The 17,263-nt window shown below is 42.5% G+C and overlaps 1 protein-coding gene and 1 pseudogene across 1 annotated transcript; both read left to right on the top strand.

Annotated features, from left to right (window-relative positions):
• Positions 1-4,386: 4,386 nt before the first annotated feature.
• On the top strand, positions 4,387-6,182 carry LOC103285511 (glutamate dehydrogenase 1, mitochondrial-like; annotated as a pseudogene).
• Positions 6,183-12,314: 6,132 nt separating this feature from the next.
• Positions 12,315-15,667, top strand: LOC103285512 (olfactory receptor 8S1). The gene is made up of 2 exons (XM_008140899.2): positions 12,315-13,087; positions 15,508-15,667. Exons 1-2 carry the CDS (start codon positions 12,315-12,317, stop codon positions 15,665-15,667), a joined length of 933 nt encoding a protein of 310 aa, XP_008139121.2.
• The last annotated feature ends 1,596 nt before the right edge of the window (positions 15,668-17,263 follow it).

Here is a 17,263-nt window from a genome sequence, read left to right as displayed (position 1 = left end):
CCAAAGGACCTGTATGCATGCATATAATCCTATCCAACGGTTAAGTTCAACAGGGGATTGGGGCATGCGTGGGGAGAGGGGTGGGAGGGGAATGGGGGGATGAGGACAAATATGTGACACCTTAATCAATAAAGAAATTAAAAAAAAAAAAAAAAAAAAAGAAATGTGTGGCCATTATTCCCTTCTGGAAAGTGTTCTGGAAACGTACATTACCTTTGGGGCTTAATTCAGAATCAAGAGTCAAACACAATAGGTTCATAATAAACTCCATTGTCAGAATTTTCATTAATACAGTACTTGAATGTGCTGCCTTCAGAGGCACTGCTTAAGTGATGCACTATTTCTTTCATCTTTTCAACTCCCCTACACTTTCATCTGACATCCAATCCCGTATGGAGAAGACTGTCTCATATGCTCACGTGTAGCACAGACAATACTCTTATCTGGGTCTAACTAGGGCTTATTGGGAATTCTTTTTAAGACACAGCCTGAGTAATGGGTGATAGAGAAAAGTGGACTCATCGGCATGTGTCTAAGTATAGTTGAGTGTATATTTTCTTGAATAGTCCCTTTTCAAATATTTTATCCCACTTTCCCCATATATTAGCAAAATACATGAAATGTTCCAATTTTTTGCAACAAGTTTACATCTTTCAGAAAGAACACATACACTCACAAAATCTCATCATCACTCAAAATTGTTTTGGTTCAGAAATTAAGGCAAAAAGCTCCCTTTCTCTTCAGTACAACATAGCAAGTGTAAGATACCAAAGAGTGAACACTACATAGAAAAAAACAGAAGATGGTATGCAATCAGTGGATCTCCTCCCTTACTTTGTGTTGGGATAGGGTCATGAAGGTAGAAGCATCACCATGAGGACTGCTTATCCTTTCACTGCCTAGGAAACTAAATTTCTTTTATTCCCACCCATGAGGCTGTGACATCTAGGGTACAGCTTTGGTGCCTGAAAAATAGAAGTTATTATGCAGACATCATCACTAACTCAGAAGAGGGAGTGAGACTCATGAGCAGAAATGCCAGGGTCTATGGCAGTGATGGGCAACCTTTTGAGCTTGGTGTGTCAAACTTCGCCAAAAAACTGAGCATAACTCGGGTAGTGTGTCACTTTGAGGAAAAAACATTATTTTGCAAATGTTTCATCCTCAGGAGCAGCAAATGTTACATCCTCGGCATGCGGCCGCCTCAGCGGCCGCGTGTCATCAGAAATGGCTACGCGTGTCAGTGCTGACACGCGTGTCATAGGTTCGCCATCACTGGTCTATGACATAACTGGGAACTTGGAAATCAAATGAGTCCCAAGCACATCAAAATTGCCAAACAAGGAAACCAGCAAACAAGTGATTAAATAAATGTGATGTGAAAGATATTTGCCCTATCAACTCTTACTGGGTAGTGGAATGTAGGGATAGAATGTCCAGATATGGTATTGCATTTGGTTCAATGAATAGCACTGTATATTAGAAGGTCTGGATTATGTGGGGGTCCAGAATGAGTCACTACAAGATGTCCCTCTGTGGTATTTTGAGCTAAAAGCAACTTTAGCCATAGGCTCAAGAGAAACTTCTGCCCACTCCCCTTAACTACCTATGTGAATTAGAGGTCTTGCCCATAAGAGATTATCAGAGATCACTTCTTTTGATCTATTTATATATGCTCTCCAGAGCATTTATAGGGTAGGGCAAATTTTTATTTACTAATGGTCTGCTCTTCCTATCATCCTGCAATGACATTTTGAAGCTCATGATGCCTTATATACCCATGTTCTCTTTATACCTATGAACCTCTCTTGCATGTGGGGTCTCTTACTCTATCATGTATGAGTGTTTCCCATACATATGTATGTATTAAATTTGGTTATGTTCTCTTGCTAATCTGTCTCATGTCTATTTGATGATTAGACCAGACAGAAGAACCTTGAGGGTAGCGTGAAGTGTGTTCCTCCCCCGCAATTATAAGATCACGAACCCATATTGGCTTTGCTCAAGTTATTCTGCTTTGTGGGCCTCAGTTTCCTCCCCTGTAAAGGAGGCACAACAGGAAAATGATGAAGGCTCCTTTTATTTCTAATATCCTGTGATCTAGATAGTCTCTCAGTCTACAATTCCAACATAGCTATTCCCCAGACTGTGAAAAAGCCGCCTAGTCCAAAAATATTTCCTATAAGAAAGGACTATTTAGGATTATTTTGTCAAAAGTGGTAACTTGTGCACATATAAATGTATATATTACATGAGGGGGAAAGGTAGCTTTAAACTTCTTTCTAAACAAATGAACATAAACTCAGCTGGGTATGACTCAGTGGTTCAGCATCAGCCTATAAACCAGGAGGTCATGGTTCGATTCCCGGTCAGGGCGCACGCCTGGGTTGCGCCCCGATTGCGGGGGCTCGATCCCCAGTGTGGGGCATGCTGAAATAGTAAGTACAGGAAATAGTTTAGGACTAGGGGGACAAAGAGAAGGGACTGGAGCGTCAGCAACTAAAAGCCTGCAGGAGATTCTCCAAGAGCTGAGTCTCAGATCTCTGAAGAGGGGTGCTACCCATCTGTGCTGCTATCTCGGGAGCTCAGAGTCGGGGCTTGTAGAACTGGGAGGGGCGGCTTTCTTGCTGCTGCTTTATCTGAGGGGGCAAGAGAAGACTAGTTCTGGGAGTGCTGAGAAAAAGCTGGAAAGCAGAACCCCAACTATTGCTGGTGTGATGCTAACAGAAACAACAAATAGCCTCCCTTTAGTGACAGAACCTAAGAAGAATTGGTTGTCAAAGGAGAGATACACTTTCCAGATTCTGTACATCACAAAGCTTTAAGAGTGGGTTGGAAGAATAGAGAGAGTACCTCAATAACTACTATGAACCTCCATCACGATAAATATAAAGAAGTCACAGCTAGGTACTTCATAATAAACTACCAAAAAACAAAGAGAAAATGTTTAAAATAGCCTAAGACAAAAGACACATTACCTTTGTGAATGAAAAAGGGGCCACATACTAAACCTGACAAGCTCAGCAGAGACCTGCATGGCAAGCCTTACAAATTCAGAAACCTACTAAAGTAACCACACAGGATGGTCTGAAAGGAAAACCTCCTAACTAAAAGTGAGTAGCAGTGGGTAGTCATATCCTAGGCTGGTATCTTCTTTGACAACGGTCAATCTTTACCTGCCTATTGTCTTTTTGCATCTACAGTAACATACCTTTGGAATGTCAGTAACCCCCTTTTATCCAGACCCCTCAGAGCACATTCTCCCACCAGAACAAGAGCCAGGAACCCCTCATCAGTATCTTGTTCTCCAGCATGCCCTCTCTATGTGCTATAGATGTTAACTATCCTATAAAGAAGTATATGTCTCTCTGTTTTACTTTTTATCCAATCTCAGAAATGTTGCCACTTTGCTTTCTCTCACCTCCCTAATTGATCACTAGTGGATTTCATGTAACCTCTTATACCTTCCCCTTTGATTATAAAATAAAGTGCAAAACCTCCATTCTCCAGAGCATTTTCTCAATCCGTTGAGATTTTGCTTCCCAACAATTGTTATCAGTTTGGCTCAGATAAACTCATACCAAAAATTCTCTACAGGTTTGGACGTTTTTACCTGGACACCTTTAAACAGTACCACCTTTAGACACAGGCAAATGTGCTCTCGGTCTGGATTTGTGTTTTAGGGCTTCCTGTTGTCTGACATTCTTCACAGGGTGCCAGTCCTGCAGAATCCAGCTGATACACCACCCACAGCCAGCACGCTCCGTAAATCAGACCCCAAATATCTGGACCCTAAAATTCCCTGCCCAAACAGCATGGGGTCCACCTGCAGGTCTCAGAAGAGTGTGCACACCAGGCCTGAGGAGCACGCATGGAGCTTGATTGTGTGGGATGAATTCTTTTTTAAAAAAATATACTTTATTGATTTTTTACAGAGAGGAAGAGAGAGGGATAGAGAGTCAGAAACATCGATCAGCCACCTCTTGCACACCCCCTACTGGGGATGTGCCCGCAACCAAGGTACATGCCCTTGACCGGAATTGAACCTGGGACCCTTTCAGTCCGCAGGCTGACGCTCTATCCACTGAGCCAAACCGGTTTCAGTGGGATGAATTCTTTTAAGCAAAGACCTACTGAGTTCATGAAGAACCAACCCAATGATGGGACAAGAAAGGGCCTCCATTTGTACTTTTTACCTGGGAAATAAGTGGGGGGTGAGCCTGCTGTAGAAGGAACAACCATTAGACTGAAAACTGGTTTCCCAACGGAAAGACAGAAGCCTTAAGACAATGGGTTGGTATTTGAAAATAATGAAAGAAAATAAAGGCAAACTAGAATTCTGTACCTCAAAATGCACCTTAAATTGGAAGAAAAAGTACCTCAAAAATGAAGGGAGAGCTCCTCCGCCAGCCCCCACAGGGCAGGTGGGCTGGGCTGAGGGGCGGCGCCGCTGGGGGCCGGTCCGCCCGCATTCCCAGGGCCGCAGCCGGCTCCTCGGTCAGGCGGCCAAGCGGCCAGCGGCAGAGGGAAGCGGGCAGCCAAGACCGCCTGCAATTGGCAGGCAGCCGGGCCCGGGGCCTCCCAGACCGAGAGCGCGCCTCCCGCGCGGCGCCCCCACGCGGCCGCCTGGGGAAACGCCGCTGCCGCGCCGCCCCGCCCCTGCGGCCGCCGTTCCACAGCCCGCGGGGCGACGCTACGTACAGCAAGGCCGCAGCGGACCGCGAGGATGGCCCAAACTTCAGGGAGGTGGAGGGCTTCTTCCACCCCCGCGCCAGCGTACTGGAGGACAAGCTGACGGAACACGTCAAGACCCGGGAGAGCGAGGAGCACAAGCCGGACCTGGTGCATGGAGACCACGTGCTGAGCCTGCCCTTCCCCATCCAGCTCAACCAGGGCTCCTGGGCGGTCATCCAGGGCGCGGGAGCCCAGCGCAGCCAGCGCTGCACGCCCTGCGCGGGGGTTGTCTCTTACAGCAAAGATGTGAGTGTAGATGAAGTAGAAGTCTGACTTCTCTGATGACGTGTAAATGCGCTGTGGTTGATGTGCCCCGCAGGGGTGCTAAAGCTGGGGTTTAGATCAATCCCAAGAACTATGATAATGAACTGGAAAGGATCACAAGGAGGGTCTACATGGAACTTGCAAAAAAAAAGGGGGCTTTACTGGTCTTGGCATTGATGCGACTTCCCCAGGTGAGCGGGAGCTGTCCGGGGTCGCTGACACCTCTGTCAGCACCCTAGGGCACTTTGATGTGAATGCACGTGTCCGCATTACTGGTAAACCCAGCAGTCAACGCGTTATCCACAGTTGTAGCTCCACCATTGGCCGTTTCCAAGGGATTGGAAACTTCCTCAGTGAAGCTTCTTACATAAGCATTTTAGGAATGGCTTCCGGGTTTGGAGAGAAAACATTTGTTATTCAGGAATTTAGCAATGTGGGCTGCACTCTGAGATATTTGCATTGTATTGGTGCCAAATATGTTGGAGTTGGTGAATCGGGGAACACAGGGAATTTAGATGGCATTGACCTAAAAAACAAAAAACAACTAGAAGACTTCAAGTTGCAACACAGATAGATCCTGGGCTTTCTCAAGGCAAAGCTCTACTAAGGAAACATCTTGGAAGCAGGCATACTGATCCCTGCTGCCAATGAGAAGCAGTTGACTGAATCCAGTGCATCCAGAGTCCAAGCCAAGATCATTGCCAAAGCCACCAAGGGACCAACAACTCCAGAAGCCGTTAAGATTTTTCTGGAAAGGAACATTATGGTTATTCCTGATCTCTACTTGAATGCTGAAGGAGTGACAGTATCTTACTTCGAGTGGCTGAAGAATATAAATCATGTCTGCTATGGCTGTTTGACCTTCAAATACGAAAGATTCTACCTACCACTTGCTCATGTATGTTCAAAAGAGTTTAGAAAGAACATTTGGAAAGCACTATGGAACTATTCCCATTGTACCCACAGCAGGATTCCAAAATATTACCAAGTGCATCCAAGAGAAACATTGTGCATATGGCTTAGCTTACGCTATGGAGTTTTTTGCCAGGAATATCAATCGCACAGCCATAAGGTATAACCTAGGATTGTACCTGAGAACAGCTGCCTGTGTCAATACCGTTGAGAGAGACTTCAGGGTATACAATAAAGCTAGCTTGACCTTCAAATTGATGGATCATAGCTGACATCTTAACTACTGTCTTCATCTGTAATTTCTGCAAACCTATCACATCGCTTTACATGTAACCACAGACATCTCTTTCTCATATGGACATCATTCTCAACAAGTCAATCCAAATCAGCCCTTGAAGAAGAAAAATTTAAAGTTAGATCATATACAGGTTGATGAGTGTGAAAGTAGAAACTGCCTATGCCAGAGGGCCAGTTGAGGAATTTTGTCTTTAAATAAAAAACCTCTTTTCATCTGGCTATGCTCCCTTCTCCCTGGTTTGATCCCAACACTTTAGTTATCTTTTGTTTGAGATAAGCAGTCAGTAGCTTGCATTATTTTGCTCTGTCCAAGTCTGGGATGGGACGTGCTATAACTTTGACACATTTAAGAAGTGGGTGTGTGGCTTTTTCAGAAGATGATAGGGTCCTAAAATGAATTATTGTCATTTCACATCAGCAAAATAACTCAATTTTATGAGTTGCAAACAAAAATAAAAGCTGTTTCTCTTCACGCATTTTATTCCTTTAGAATGAAATAAGTACATTTTGCTGTGATAAAATTGTTTTTAATTACCAAGCCTAACATTGATTCAAGCAGTGAATGCTTATAAACATAAATGAAAAAAAACTAGCACTCTTATGACATAAAACAATCTTTTATAGCTCATCAGTTCTGTATTGTTATCCAGAAGAAAAAAAAAGGCCATATGGTTAATTATCTTCATAACTGATGGAAATTGTTTGTGTTAAGACTATCTGAATTTGCTAAACATAATTATGACATATAGTCCAAATAATGCAGGAACCTCATTATCATGTTAATTTTTCATTTCCTTTGAAGATCTATTGTGTTGAGTAATCACACAGTATTTCAGGTAGAGTAACACCAACCCCACCCCCACAAAAATCCTATTTGGTTTTCCTGTCTGGAGTATGGCTGACAACTCTTAAGTATTGCCAATGTCTCCATCTCAGCCTGATTTTGAATCCCTCCCCCCTTTTTTAGAGGTTTTCCATGCTACACACAAGCTTAATTAACAAACACTAGATATTATTTATGTATAGAATGTGCTTTTAAAAAAAAAAACAATAATACCCTTTCCAAAAATTTCTAATTACTTTGTAACTCCATGACTTAACCTGTTAATAAAAAGCTATTAAAATTCTGCCTTTTGGGCCCTGGCCTGGTAGCTCAGTTGGTTAGAGCACCATCCTGATACACCAAGGTTGTGGGTTCGAACCCTGGTCAGGGCACATACAAGAATTAACCAATCTATATATATAAAAGCCTAATATGCAAAGTGTTCCCTTGGGAGCTTGACCGGGAGTTCCATCGCTTGCTATGATGTGCACTGACCACCGGGGGCGGTATGGAACAAAGGAAGGCCCTGGCTGGCAGCTGGCAGCCACTAGGGACCCTACCTGTGCAATAATTTGGTGCACTGGGCCTCTAATGAATGCATACGTAAGTGGAACAACAAATCAGTATCTATCCATCTGTCTCTCAAAATCAATAAATAAAATTTTAAAAAATTCTGCCTTTTCAAAAAAGAAATGAAAGGGAAATATTCTCAGACAAACAACAGCTTAAGACATTTGGCACCAGCATACTTGCATAACAGAAATACTGAAAGGATTTCTTTATAGAGAAAAAATGTTCCTAAATGGAAACATTGAACTAGAGGAAAGAATTAGGAGCACCTGAAAATTTGAAATGTGGGGAAATTCAAATTAATATTGATCTGTATAGTAACTTAATGTCTTGAGGAATTATACACATACATACATATGTATACATGTATGCACACACATATAATCAAAATGCATGACAATAACAGCACAAAATGTTGGAGGAGGTAAAAAAACAAACAAACATTAAAACTATGCTAAAACCCTTATATTGCCCAGGAAAGAGTAAAAGTTCTAATTTATAGGATCAGTGTGGTAATATCCGTGGCAACAACTAAAACAGGAGTAAAAGACTGTCTCCTAATAGAAAGGAAAGAATGGAGTGATTTTTTTTTAATGGTTAATCCAAAAGAAGACAAGAAAGAGAAAAAGAAATTTATAGCAGGTGTGACAAATAGAGAACAAATGGTGAGATGGAAAATTAAATCCAACTACATCAGTAATTATATTAAATTTAAATAGCCTAAGTACTCTGACTAAAAGGTTATCTTGCTACTTAAAAGAATTTTACCTTAAACATCAGGTACAGAAAGGTTGACAATAAAAGGATAAAAATGCTACATCTCACCCTAACCGGTTTGGCTCAGTGGATAGAGTGTCAGCCTTCGGACTGAAGGGTCCCAGATTCGATTCCGGCCAAAGGCATGTACCTTGGTTGCTGGCACATCCCCAGTAGGGGGTATGCAGGAGGCAGCTGATCAATGTTTCTCTCTCATTGATGTTTCTAACTCTCTATTCCTCTCCCTTCCTCTCTGTAAAAAATCAATGAAATATATTTATAAAATATAAAATAAAAATAAAAAAATGCTACATCTCATAAATAATAAAAAGAAACATCAGAGGCCTGTGGCTTTCTTGACAAAGGTCAATCTTTGCCTCAAGCGAGCCATCTGTTGTCTTTTTGCATCTGAGATAACATACCTCTGAAATGTCAGCATAATCTTTTCCAGACCCCTCAGGGCACAACCACAGGCACCAGAGGGGTAGACCCCAGAACCCTCACTGTCCTCTTGTTCCCTGCATAACAACTCTGTGTGGTACCTGATCATTATTAACTATCCTGTACCCTCCAATGTAAAAGAAGGAGGCTCTCCATTTTGCTTCTTATTCAATCTCTGCTTTGCTTGCTCCTGCTCCCTTATGGATTTCATGTAACCCTCCTTACATCACCTCTTTTTACTCTAATGTATAAAGCTGCAAAACTGCCATTCTCCAACGCATTTTTCTCAATGCGTTGAGATTTCACTCTCTGGCAATTATTGTCAATTTGGCTCAAATAGACTAAAAAAAATTCTCAATTTGTTTGGACGATGTTTACATGGACATAACCACTAAAAGTGATAATTATATAAGTGATAGAGGTACTAATTATTGCTACAATGGCAATCATGTTGTAATATATAAAGGTTGGTCAAATACTGAATAGCTAAGTTTCCAAGCAAAGGATCTGCAGAGTTATAGTCTTTGAAAAGAGAACAAGTAATCAGCAAAACCTTTAAAATAGTCAAAGTGATACTCCAGTTATATTTAATCAACTCCCTGACTGTTGAAGTTGCAGATAAATTCTGGAGAGGAAAGTAACCTTTGGTGACTTACATGGATAATTGGATGAAAATGTGATATCCAGAAAATACACATCACTTACATATACTTTCTACTTCTGTATATATTTAAATTTGTCCATAATAAAAAGTTTTTACCACAATAAAAATTTTGTTTTAAAGTTTTTAATCTATTAGGATTTTATCTGAATTGCAATAAATGATGACACATTTTTATTTTCTTTTTTATCATTAAAGTATCTTTAATATATTTTTTATGTTTAAAGTATCTTCAATAACTTTTTTCACTTTTGTCTTTTATCATTATCTTATTTTTATAATGACAAATATAAATTTAAAAAATAAGAAAATGGGAAGGGAAAAGGGAGAGAAGACGAGAGGAAGGGAGGGAGGCAGGTAAAGAAGGTGGGAGGGAAACTCAACCTTTAGAACTAAAAGGCCTTAAAATACTATATTCTTTTTTTATTTTTTTAATTTCTTTATTGATTAAGGTGTTACATATGTGTCCTTATTCCCCCATTACCTCCCACCCCCCTGTTGTCTGTGTCCATTGATTAGGCTTATATGCATGCATATAAGTCCTTTGGTTGATCTCTCCTCCTTACCCCCACCGTCCCCTACCTTCCCTCTGAGGTTTGATGGTCTGATTGATGTTTCTCTGTCTCTGGATCTGTTTTTGTTCATCAGTTTATGTTGTTCATTATATTCCACAAATGAGTGAGATCATATGATATTTATCTTTTTCTGCCTGGCTTATTTCACTTAGCATAATGCTCTCCATCTCCATCCATGTTGTTGCAAATGGTAAGAACTCCTTCTTTTTTTTTTTTTTTAATATATTTTATTGATTTTTCACAGAGAGGAAGAGAGAGGGATAGAGAGTTAGAAACATCGATGATAGAGAAACATCGATCAGCTGCCTCTTGCACAACCCCTACTGGGGATGTGCCCGCAACCAAGGTACATGCCCTTGACCGGAATCGAACCTGGGACCCTTCAGTCCGCAGGCCGACGCTCTATCCACTGAGCCAAACCGGTTTTGGCAAGAACTCCTTCTTTTTTACCACAGCGTAGTATTCCATTGTGTAGATGTACCACAGTTTTTTAATCCACTCATCTGCTGATGGGCACTTAGGCTGTTTCCAAATCTTAGCTATGGTGAATTGTGCTGCTATGAACATAGGGGTGCATATATCCTTTCTGATTTGTGTTTCTAGTTTCTTGGGATATATTCCTAGAAGTGGGATCACTGGGTCAAATGGGAGTTCCATTTTTAGTTTAGAATACTATATTCTTTTTTTTTTTTTTTTGTTTTAGAATACTATATTCTTATCTTTAGAAATTACTGGCCATCCTATGGCCCCAGTTATATGATGCAACCCACTGAAACAAGAGTGATACAGGAGAGGAATAGTCGGCCCTGGAGAACTCATTCAGATTCAGATCAGACCTCCTGCTTAAAGGCCTCTCCAGGGACCTCCCAGACTCTCTAGGTCAAGTCCCTCTGGCCATTGTTATTTGGGCAGCAGAGTCAAAAAGGCTTCCCTTTGGAGAGAAAGACCACAGGGATTTTACCCTGCTCAGAAGTTCCACTCTGCATCTTCTAAAGGAAGGACAAGGTCAGGAAAGCCGCAGCGCTCTAACCACGTCGGTGGCTTTTGTTCCAGTGTTGGAACAGATACCATTCAGGTATCCTCCACTGAGAGCATCTCTTGTTGGCCTGTGAAGACAAATCTCCATCTCATTGAATGCATCTTCTTCTAAAACTATTCACTCTGGGAACCTGTGAGTGCACAATTCATGAACAGAAATCAGATCCTCATTTATCATCTTCCTGAGTTATCTCTCAGGAAGGGAGGGGTGACCAGTTTACCTTCCTTTGATTTAGACTAAATCCCATAACTGTACATTTTACCAGGTGGTCTAGTTCTTTTATGTTTTGTCGCTCCTTTTTTATTTTGGCTTTACCATCCCTGTGATGTGGAGAAAATGGTCCAAGTTTGACTTGGTTTTATCCAAATCTCCTGATACCAACGCGTGGACTCTCATGTTAAATCCTGCGATCACAGTGCAAACAGTGGACGTTATAATTTCACAGAAACCCTGGATGGGAAGCCCTTGGAGTAAGTGACGTGCACAGCCCTCATTTCCACTGTGAGGATTCCTTCCTGTCGGGCTTCCATGAAACCAGGAAGCACCTTTGTGTGCCACTTCTGCTTGGGTTGACACGGAAGGGGAGAAGGAGTTTCTACTTAGTACCAGAAATACTCAAGGAAGACCATTCCTCAGTGATTAGGATTTCTAAGCTGAAATGGACTTTAGAAGCCACATCGTTTTCCCAGACTGCTTTTTATTGAGTGAGGCCATTCTGTTGTTTTTTAACTCACAAATTGTGGCAGGAGAGGTCTTGTGCCGTCATCAGGTATCCCAATGCCGTAGCAATCGTTCAAACCTTCATCATGGTCTGTCAGCTGGATGCCAGCCAAACGTTTATTACTGACTCCCTATGCCAGCCAGCCAGCCCTCCTGGGGTTCGAACGCGGTTCCTTTTGGAGCTGGAGAATAGCACTTCTCAGTACTCTGGCATCTGTTCCCAACTCCCCTCCTTTCCTTTTCCAGTCTGGATCATCGCTGTTCTCTTCTCTTTCCTTCCTAGGTCTGATTCTCTACACTCCTCCTCCCCACCTCCGCACCTTGGCCAGTAGGTTACTGCCTTACGCTGGGAAGGGCTGATGACAGCTCACTTGGCAGGGTTGCCTTTGCTGCACGGTCTGTTCTGTGTCAGCCAAGAAGCTTTACTCACAATGCCTCATCACCAGGCATGTCCTGGGACTGGCAAGCCGTTTCAGCATTCTTTTCCGTTCTTGTCCCTCTAAAGGAAAACTTGACTGCTCCATGGAAATTGGCAACATAACCACAGTCACCGAGTTTGTTCTCCTAGGACTATCCAACAACCCTCAGATCCAGGTAGTACTCTTTGTACTGTTCCTGGTGATTTACCTCCTGACCCTCACAGAGAACCTGCTGATGCTGCTGGTGATCAGAGCTGATTCCCACCTCCACACCCCCATGTACTTCTTCCTGAGTCACCTCTCCTTCCTGGATGCTTTCTATTCCTCAATCATTGTGCCTAAACTGCTAGAGAACCTTCTTTCCAAGTGGAAGACTATATCCCTTCTTGGGTGTTTCACCCAGATTTTCTTGGTCATATTTTCTGGAACCACTGAAGCTTGCCTCCTTTCAGTCATGGCCTATGACCGGTTCCAGGCTGTGTGCCACCCACTGTTGTACATGGTGGCTATGGACAGGAAGGTGTGTACTGGCCTGGTGGCAGCATCTTGGGCCGTAGGAATGGGGAGTGGCCTTGTTAACACCCTTCTCCTGGCTCAACAGAACTTCTGTGGCCCCAACATCATCCACAGTTTTGTCTGCGAGCTTCCGTCAGTGCTCCTTTTGGCCTGTTCTGACTCCTACATTAGCATCGCCTCCATCCTGACAACCGTGGGGGTCCTGGGCTTTGGCACCCTTGTCCTGTTGCTGGGTTCCTACACCCGTATCATCATGACAGCCCTGAGGATCAACTCTGCCCTGGGTCGGAGCAAGATCTTCTCCACCTGCTCTTCTCACGTTCTTGTGGTCACCATCTTTTACGGTTCAGGAGTTTTCAGGTATGTCATACTATACCTCCTGAATATAAATGTAGGATATTCCAAGTGGCCTTGGTCTGTAGAACCAAGCATTGCAAAAGTAGCAGGATAATAATTGTGATGTAATTCAGAAGGCTGGGCTCTAGTCCTGGCTCTGCTGTGGACAAACTGTATGAATTATGAAAAATCCATTTTCTTTTTGAGGCCTCAATGGTCTACTCTGAAAAATGAGCTTGTTCAAGGACTAAACATGTTCCTAATTACTTTAACCTATGATTTGGGAGTTCTCAAAGGGAAATCAAGGAGTCTTTAGTAGATTTTTATTCAAAAAATAAAAGCATATTCTTGAAACAGATCCCATCTTTCTTTCCTGCTGGAAAGTGATGTCTCCAAAGCTTATTTATGTTATAACTATTTATTAGGCACCTACAAGACACCGGGTGCTTTACATGATTGATTTGGGCATGTATCATAGTATAAGAAAAATATTGGTAACTCCATTTTTATATAAGGAACCCAAGTTGCAGGAGTAACCAGGTAATTTCTCAAAGGCCCCAGAACAAGTTAGTCATGGAGCCATAATTTAAAACAAGTCTCACTGACTTCAAGCCTCATGCTGTTTCCTACCATGCTTCTCTCAAACATAAACAGCTCCAGCTGATGAGTCCTCACTTATAGGAGGCACAGTAAGTATGGCCTGAGTTCTCTATTAGTGAAATGCAGATGGGTTTGCACAGATGGCTCCGTACTCGTCTCACCTGTTTGTGACTTGGAGAGAAACCAGAGGTGGGAAAAAATTATAAAGAATCGTCTAGGAGAGCTCACCTGAGCCTGTGGGCAAATCTTCTCATCTCTCTCTGTCTCGGTATCCTCATGTGCTGTAAGAGGGCAATAAGATTTCTCCTACCTGCCTCACAGAAACGTCAGGAGAGATGAAGTAGATAATGAAAAATCATAGTAAAACAAATATCTTTTTTAATCAAGCATACCAGAACTCAAAAGAACATTTCAATAATGATGGTACTGTTGCTAAAAATAATAATAGTAATTACAATAATAATAATAATAAGTAATGCTTCTGTGGGAAATACTCCCAGTGGCACTTTAACAAGATACAGCCAAAATTTTAATCTTATTATTTTAAACTTATATATTGTGCTTAACACATTTTTATCCTCCACTTTATTTGCCAAGCTTGGTCTTTTCTACGCCAGAGGAAAATGCACCTAAAAAGACAAATGTTTGTCCCCTACTCATTATAAAAATAATGTGCTATGATCCAGAGTTGGGAATGTTGGGAACAACGACAGTTTTATTGGATTAAGCTTACAATTTTGCAAGAAACAATGATCACAGGATGAGAACATGTACAGGCAGTCCTCGGGTTACGTCAGACTCAACGTATGTCATTTCGTGGTTACGTCACCATCTCCCATTTATTTATAATTTTAAAAAAGTTCCAACATTTCGATATATGTACCTATGTGCTTTATGTTTTTTACTATTTATTTACCACAAGTAAAGGTCAGGAATTGTTCTCTTTCTTTTAATTTTTTTTTTTTTTTTTTTTACTGTTTCACTTCATTACTGCTGTGTATGTGCTCCATGTGAGTGATGTAGGTGTTTATGTAGGTGGGTTCTGATTTACGGCGAAAATCACATTATATCGCGCCCCGCCGTAGGAACGGATCTCCGACATAACCCAAGGACCTACTATAGTTATATATATATATATGAGAAGAAAAAAATTTCTCTCATTATCATCACAGCTATTAAAGGAGGGTGCTTTGGGGAGTATGAAGTGCTATGGAAATGCATGGAATTATCATTAGTTCTACTCTAACCTGCCGCACTTGATCTGCTGCAGAACTTTTTTGCCCAGGGCAGCTCCTGTAATGTTCTGCATAAGATCACTCATATTTGGCTCTGGCTAGTGTGCTGAATTGTTAGAGCATCAGCCCACACACTGAAGGGTCATGGGTTCGATTCCCGGTCAAGGGAATGCACCTGGTCAAGTCACGTACCTGCATTACAGGTTTGATCCCCAGCCCTGGTCAGGGCGCTTGCAGGCAGCAATTGGCAATGGATGAATGGTTATTTCTCCCCCTCCCCCGTCCCTCTCTGTCTTCCTCCCTTCCCTCTTTCCCTTTCTCCCTCCCTCCCTCCCTCTTTCTACTTTCTTTCTCTCAGAAATCAATGGAAAAAATATCCTCAGGTGAGGATTAACAAAAAAAAAAGATCACTCATGTTTGAAGGCAGAAATGCTTAACTTCTCACTCACTGACCACACAGTCATTTCTAGGTGCTGCCACCAGTGACAGTTGGCTCAGCCCTGAGGACCCTCTTTGCAGAATCTCTGGGATGGGATAGACTGTGGCTGCCAACAGTACCATGACCATTGTCCTGAGCTCAGTTTATCCCTTTGTGCACTTGCCTTCCAGGTACATGACTCCAGCCTCTGGTTCAGTCCTGGAGCAAGTGCTCTCCATGCAGTACAGTGTGGTGACGCCTCTGCTCAACCCCCTCATCTACAGTCTGAAGAACCAGGAGGTGAAGGCAGCTCTGAGGAGGATGCTGGCCAGGCAGCCCAGGCTGACCTAACCCAGGCCCCACCGCCGCACCCGGAGGAAAAGTTATGGGAGAGAAGAGGAGGCAAAAGAGCTGCCACCACTCAGTGATCTCAGCATTCATTCTTTCCCAAAACAGAAGTCTGCGTTTTTCTCACCCCAGCGCCCTCCCCAGTCAAGCGAGTTTGGGAAACTTCTACAAACCAGATGACACCATCCATAGGGGGCCCAGTCACCACACAGGAAAATGCTCACTGCTTCACTGGCCATTTCTACAATGATCGCTTTTCCCTCTCATTTCTTGTCTTTTCCACCCCTCCCCTTTCTGCCTCTTCCTCACTCTTTTATTTTTGTCTATGCACAAAGTGTAAATCAACCTAGCTGGCCACTAGCAAATATCCCACTGCATTCTGGGAGAGTCCAGTCTTGGAACTGTGAGACCCAACTTCTCCTTTGTTCCCTTCCCAAAAAATTCCTGGCAAGATCTACAGCTCCATAATAACTCAGAAAGAAAGAAATAAAATAAATGCATCTCCTCCTGTCTTTGTTCTTAACAACTGACATCTAAACTAAAGCCTAAAAAAAATAATAATAAAACCTAGCAAATAACAAATCCTCAATAACTACTTGTTGAAAATTTAAGGAATGAAGGCTAAGTTCGTCTGAGGAGTTCTTTCTCTTAAATGATCCTAGAAAATGGGAGGAGGTTAATATCATCCTCTGACATGTAAGTCTTGAGAACAAAGCCCCTATCTAATAGCTTCTGTATCCTCGGTGTCTAGAATAATCCTGTCATCTAATAGATGTTCATTTAGCATTAGATAAGTGGGGGGGAAATGAATGAATGAAAGAGAAGGGGGAGTGAGAGAAGAAACATATTAAAAAGAATATTTAATTTTATTCAGTAAAATTCTTGCATTCGCAACAATATAGATATCAGAGGAAAAGTAGCAGGGAGAAAAAACTGGGATAGAAAGAGAGAAAAAGAATCCATATTTTGGGGCACTGTCCTGGGTCCTCCTCACATAGAGCTCTGTGAGTGGCATGCGCAGTGACAGCCCCTGCCCTGAGCCTCCTCACAGCCCCCCTTAGCCTGGACCACTTCAGCTCCCTGCCTATTCAAGACATCCCAGCTTGCAGGAGTTGGAGAGAGCAGAGCAAATGCTCAGCTGCCATCCCACCTCCATTCACCTCCCAAGAAAGTTCTCAGGAAGAGAACAATAGCAGTTTCCCTCCTGTTTCTACCTAAAAGCCAAGATCTCTGCATCAGTCCAGACTACCTCCATGCCAGCTCCCTGTCCTTGACCCTTTGACCCCAGGGTAAGATCCTCTCTGAAAATAAATGTATTGTCAGTTTCTTTCTGCAAAGGCCTCTGAAGATTATGGCCTTATATATAGTATACCCACAAGTGAAATTTCCTAATCTTCTCTATAGGATGAGGGCCAAGGCTATGGGGCTGAGCCAGCCTCAATTTTAGTTGCATTTCTGCTCTGACCACTTGATGGAGCTGGGCCCTTATATTTTCCAGAGCATATGGCTCCCTGAGCATGTAACTGAGGCAGAGTAAGAAGTAAGAAGTAGATGTGTGAGCTCAATGGGAGGAATGAACATCCAATCCTGCCCTTACCA

This window comes from Eptesicus fuscus, chromosome 7, assembly GCF_027574615.1.
Source record: "Eptesicus fuscus isolate TK198812 chromosome 7, DD_ASM_mEF_20220401, whole genome shotgun sequence".
NCBI lineage: Eukaryota > Metazoa > Chordata > Mammalia > Chiroptera > Vespertilionidae > Eptesicus > Eptesicus fuscus.
This window is presented reverse-complemented; position numbering and strand designations above follow the sequence as displayed.